This window comes from Staurois parvus, unplaced genomic scaffold (assembly GCF_062004578.1).
Source record: "Staurois parvus isolate SC_StPar_1 unplaced genomic scaffold, SC_StPar_1.0 ptg000090l, whole genome shotgun sequence".
NCBI classification, from domain to species: Eukaryota; Metazoa; Chordata; class Amphibia; order Anura; family Ranidae; genus Staurois; species Staurois parvus.
This window is the reverse complement of record NW_028317886.1, coordinates 24,259,244-24,265,243: the sequence shown is the minus strand read 5'-3', so window position 1 is coordinate 24,265,243 and position 6,000 is coordinate 24,259,244. Positions and strand designations below refer to the sequence as shown.

The 6,000-nt window shown below is 39.4% G+C and overlaps 1 protein-coding gene across 1 annotated transcript in view; it reads left to right on the top strand.

The window, feature by feature from the left end:
* Nucleotides 1–697: 697 nt before the first annotated feature.
* The window catches only part of REELD1 (reeler domain containing 1), a 74,360-nt gene continuing 69,057 nt past the window's right edge, over nucleotides 698–6,000 (top strand). The window contains exon 1 of the mRNA XM_089670485.1: nucleotides 698–822. Within this exon, the coding sequence (XP_089526611.1) occupies nucleotides 811–822 (12 nt within the window). The 5' untranslated portion in view covers nucleotides 698–810. The remainder of the gene's footprint in view (nucleotides 823–6,000) is intronic.

Here is a 6,000-nt window from a genome sequence, read left to right as displayed (position 1 = left end):
CTAAGACAGGAAGTATGTTATTGGCCAGATCGCCAGGTGAAAATAAAGGAAAGAAAGTAAAAAAAAGGAAAACTAATGCAGCCACCACAAACAATTAAGGGTTGGTAAACTGCAATATATTGCATAGTTGTTTAGATTTGGGTTTAGATATGTTTTAAGATTGTTAAAGATTTTATGAAATTTAATGAATGGGTTAAGTAATAATTTAGATAGTTATAGAGACATATATGTATCCATATCAAAAGAATTTTCAGCATCGTGCAATAAATATAGGATATCTCTCTCTCTCTACAATATACCATAGCACTATTTGTAACGTTGGAAAATGTTCTGTGCAATGTGGAGAAGTCATCGAACCGAAAAGAGTTGTGATACCCTTCAGTCATGTAAGGAGGATGTTTGTATGTCCCTTCTGGGATGCCAAGCATTGTGGGGTCTTGAGTCCTTTTGTTCCAACTAAATCCTATCCCGCTGGGCTGGAAGGATGCACAATAAGGTCTTCTTTTGGGAGTTAAAGGATGTGCAGGCTGATTCCTGAAACACAGATATTAGTTTTTGTCTTCCTTGTTGTGTTTCTGTCACTCTGAAAGCAAGTTCCAAGCCAAGAATAAGGGAAGAAAGTAATCAAATTAGGGCTGGTTAGCAACACCAGAGGGGCAAGGACTTCACAGGCAGAGCATTAGCAGTGACAGCTGTTGCACACACTATTAGAGATTCCCCAGTCTCCAGCATTCTCTAAAGGATGTCTCTCAGTGGGTCCAAGGCACATATTACTGTGTGTGTGATTTGGGAACCTCATCCTGATTAAACATGCTTCTCGTGGTAAGTGGAGTGACTGCGCCATTACTAGCATTTTACACTTAATTGGACAGGACGTCTTGAGAGCTTTCAGTTGACTTTGAGACACTAAATTGATCTTAATAGTAGTTATTGATCAGCGTCAAGGACCTGTATTTGCCTAGTGCTAAAGCTTGTCATTACCACTGACATTGAGATGTCATTTAAATGCCTTGTTTTTCTTGTAATTTAGTTTCAATGAGTGTTGATTGTGGCTGATGGTGACGATTAAGTGACTTTAATCCGTAGAAAAGAAAATATTAATTACTTAAATATTCACATTCCAACACATCATATATGTGTTCTCCTCTGTCCTTCATATCATGTTATGATGTACATTAAAGTTATAATGCAGTATATGCTATGGTGGCTCTTAGGGAATCTGTTTTTAAGAAAAAAAGAAAGTAGGCATACAGAAGGTCGGGAATTAAAGTAACCTGTTTCCCTAGAGTAATCCAAAGTCTTAATGTTAAAATGAAATATACTCAATGGTGTAGGTTTATTAAAGGCTAATAGGCTGTTCACTTTGCAAGGGAAGTTGCGCTTTTGTTTGTTTTTTCCAGAGCTTGGTAAATGCGGTGAAATGTCACTTGGCAAAGAATACCAAATCATGTGCAAGAAGAAAAATACTTGCATATGATTAGGTGATGGAAGTCAGCAGAGCTTCACCCCATTCACTAAACTCTGGGGATAATTCCCTTACAAAGTGAAGAGTCTATTTGCTTTTAGTAAATCAACCCCATTGCATAAGTAATCACTTAGAAAAAGGATTTGCAGTGATGAGGCACAGATCCTAGTCCTAGTTCTGTGCACCTTTCTCCTTTGTATACGTTGTCCTTGCCTGCCTTGCACCTCTGAGCCAGTTGTTCTATCATGATTTTTTGTATGAATTGTCCAGTAAAATATAGTATAAAATATCTAACGTTTCATTTTAAAGCAGATGTTTTTGTTTCTATGATGATCTATGTGAAGATACTCCACCAAAGAGCTCTATTTCTAATCCAAAGGGCCTATTTGTAAAACAACCATTAACTGTTAGTCCTCATGCACACTAGACGTTTTGATAACGGTGGTAGCGTTAACTGTGTAAAGTCACGTTAAAAATGTGAGTTTGTCAGCTTTTTGTAGCGTTTTTTAATTAGCGTTTAGCCACGTTTTCTGTGTTGCGTATTTTAGCGCTTTTTTCTTACAAAAAAATAATTTTTTTTGGTCAAAAAAGTCCAAAAATGCTGGCTTGCAGCGTTTTGCCACGTTTTTCAGAATTAGATCATTTTTAAAGCTAAAAAACTCCTCTAGAAACCCACTAGTCCTGGGGTTTTTTTCCAGCCAAAAAACATTGATTACAGTCTATGTGTGCATGGACACATATGATAACATGCTGGGGGGTTTACTAGCTGTAGAAAAAAACATCAAAAGCCAAAAACAGAAGCTGTCAAGTGTGCATGAGGACTGAGTGTATCTTCCTGGTGCACGTGCTTTAAATTACAGTGACTAATTCACCTACAGTAAGTGATTGGTGAATAGCACATTTATTGCTTTAGAAATACAGTTGTGGCCAAAATTATTCAACCCCCACTGAAATTGAGTGTTTTGGCCAGTTTGACATTGCTTTTGATCATTCAGTCATCTTGCTTACATTTACATTAAAGAGGCACTTGTAGGTCAGACAAATATAACATAACAGTTATAATGAAATAACCACAAATGTCTTTTCTGTGCTCACAGCATTATCAGTTTTATTCAACCCCCAAGTGACATTCAATCTTAGTACTTAGTACAGCATCCTTTTACAGTTATAACAGCTTTTAAACGTGAAGCATAGCTTGACACAAGTGTCTTGCAGCGATCTACGGGTATCTTCGCCCATTCTTCATGGGCAAAGGCCTCCAGTTCAGTCACATTCTTAGGCTTGCGCACTGCAACTGCTTTCTTTAAGTCCCACCAGAGGTTCTCAATCGGATTTAAGTCTGGTGACTGCGATGGCCACTCCAAAATGTTCCAGCCTTTCCTCTGCAACCATGCTCTAGTGGACTTGGAGGTATGCTTGGGATCATTGTCCTGTTGAAAGGTCCAACGTCTCCCAAGCCTCAGGTGTGTGACGGACTGCATCACGTTTCCATCCAATATCTCCTGGTACTGAAGAGAATTCATGGTACCTTGCACACGCTGAAGCTTCCCTGTACCTGCAGAAGCAAAACAGCCCCAAAGCATGATTGACCCTCCACCATGCTTCACAGTAGGCAAGGTGTTCTTTTCATCATAGGCCTTGTTCTTCCTCCTCCAAACATAGCGTTGATCCATGGGCCCAAACAGTTCTAATTTTGTTTCATCAGTCCACAGAACACTATCCCACAACTTTTGTGGTTTGTCCACATGGCTTTTGGCATACTGCAGTCGACTCTTCTTATTCTTTGGAGACAGCAAGGGGGTACGCCTGGGAGTTCTGGCACGGAGGCCTTCATTACGCAGTGTGCGTCTTATTGTCTGGGCTGAAACTTCTGTACCCACATCTGACAAATCTTTTCTCAGTTCCTCAGCAGTCACACGGGGACTTCTCTCCACTCTACGCTTCAGGTAGCGCACAGCAGTCGAAGTCAGCATCTTCTTTCTGCCACGACCAGGTAGCGTTTCAACAGTGCCCTTTGCCTTGAATTTGCGAATGATGCTTCCTAAGGTGTCTCTTGGTATGTTTAACATCTTTGCAATCTTCTTATAGCCATTGCCCTTCCTGTGAAGAGAAATCACCTCTTCTCTTGTCTTCCTGGACCATTCTCTTGCCTTCACCATGTTTGTAACCACACCAGTAAATGTCTAGAAGGAGCTGAGTATCACAGTCATTTTAAAGCTGCCTAATTGGTGCTTATTATGCTTGATTGCTGCTCGGTGACATCCACAGGTGTTTTCAATACCTGATGGAAAGCACCTGTATGAACCTCTGTTCTTCAGAGTGGTAGTCTTTAAGGGGTTGAATAATTGTGGCAATGAAGAAACCACATAAGAACCATTTACTACTGTATTACATAAACAATTGATGTCATTTTAGTTGCATTTGGGTAGTTACAACGTCCTTGTAGGATTTGATTCTGAATACAATTCCAAATGTACACTATAGTCCCTAAACCCCTTTACAGCATTGGGGGTTGAATAATTTTGGCCACAACTGTATGCTCCTAAATGTTAAATATTGTATGTTGTTAGGCTTTCTGTGCTGGTTAGCTTCATTTAGTGATGGGGAACTTCCCATAGGGCATGTATGGTCAATGTGCATGGCAGATAAAAGGAGAAAAGTTTGAGGCACTGTTAGGTTGTAAACAGGGGCGGACTGACAACTCATGGGGCCCCCCGGGCAATAGGGGATCATGGGGCCCCTGTGTCCTTGCCCAAGCTCAAAAAAGCCTATGAAAAAGGTACCAGGGGCATCTCATGGGGCCCCCTACTGACCCCGGGCCCTCGGGCAGTGCCCGAGTTTCCAAATGGTCAGTCTGCCCCTGGTTGTAAATTAACTATGGTATGTTACTCTTAGTTGCTCAAGATGTGGCACTGGACAATTAGGGGTGGATCCTCCAGGGCTGAGATGAAACATTAGTTTCAAAATTTACAGCCAGGCCCTAAATGTATCATTAACACTTCAGTCTCCTGAGAACTTAACCTACTTCTCCTTCTACAGTCCTCAAAGAAAACACATTCCAGGGCTCAATCCAAGGTGCTTTAAAATACATTATGGTATATAATGCTTCCTCGGGTGAGGCCCTCCCTGAATCGGGGGAATTCCAATGAACACAAACTCCTTGTGCATTACCTCCATAAAATCTATTCAAACCATAGAGATCATTCAAAATTCATTGATAGGTGTGACTGACCTGCAGCTGACCTGCTTCAAGTTGGTTTTACATTCCCATTGACTTGTATGGGAATGTAAAACCTGGCTGGTGCAAGCAAAACTCACTGACACAGGCCCTAATCCTGTTGCTTAATCTCTTTTTAATGTTTAAACTACTTGACCTCCAGAAGGTTTTACCACCTTCATGACCAGGGCATTTTTTTGCTCTTCAGCACTGTGCTACTTTAACTGGCAATTGCTCGGTCATTAAAAACAAAAAGAAAGTGCAGTGCAAACAGATATATAAATATAAGTCTCTATAACATGAGAAAGAATCTTCCGCAAAAAAAGCCATTAAGGAATGATGAATAAGATATCCAAATGGCCAAAGTGTGTATCCCACCACGAAGCAGCAAATGGGCCGCTCACCTCAAGGATGTGACCCTGAGCTAACAGGTAGGTCAAAAACTGCAGTCCCCTATGGGGTAATTTACAGATGAGTTCACTATAGCTGGAAGTCTGAAATTGCTTGCATTCAATTTTAAATTTAGCTATTTGGTCTGCGTGATTGTTCATTTTATTTTGAATTGCTCGGTCATGAAACGCTGTACCCAAATTAAGTTTAGATAATTTTTTTTCACATAAATAGAGCTTTCTTTTGGCAGTATTTGATCAAGACTGGGTTTTTATTTTTTAATGTATACAAAAAAACCACCAACAGTTTTGAAAAAAAAACCTGATATTTTCTATTTTCTGTTATAAAATATATCCAATAAAAATTTTTTTAAAAATCTATTTTTTTCATAAATTTAGGCCATATCATATTTTGCTACATGTCTTTGATAAAAAAAAGATTTCAATAAGTGTATATTAATTGGTTTCTGTCAAAGTTATAGCGTATACAAACTATGGTATTTATACAGGAATTGATGCAGCTCTTGACGCTCTACTGGTAATGGCAGTGATCAGTGACTTAGAGTGGGACTGTGATAGTGTGGCAGGCAATCTGGCACTAGCAGACACTTTCTGTGAGGTACAGTAACTGACACTGACATCTCTAGTGACACTAATACAGTGATCAGATATAATAGTGTGCACTGTACACTCAATAAAAAGTGCAGAGCTGAATATGCTTATAATGAAAAATATTGTCACCAATAAATATTGTCGCCAGTATAATAAATATTATTATATAACTTATAAATCCAAGTGAATGTGGTGTATCATCAGGCGCCAAATAGAAACGTGATAATATCAAAAGTCTGTAATTCAGAAAAGTGTTCAAAGAGAATGCAGGCTTGATGCAGGTCAGCAAATTAGTGCTTCATTCACATATAATCATT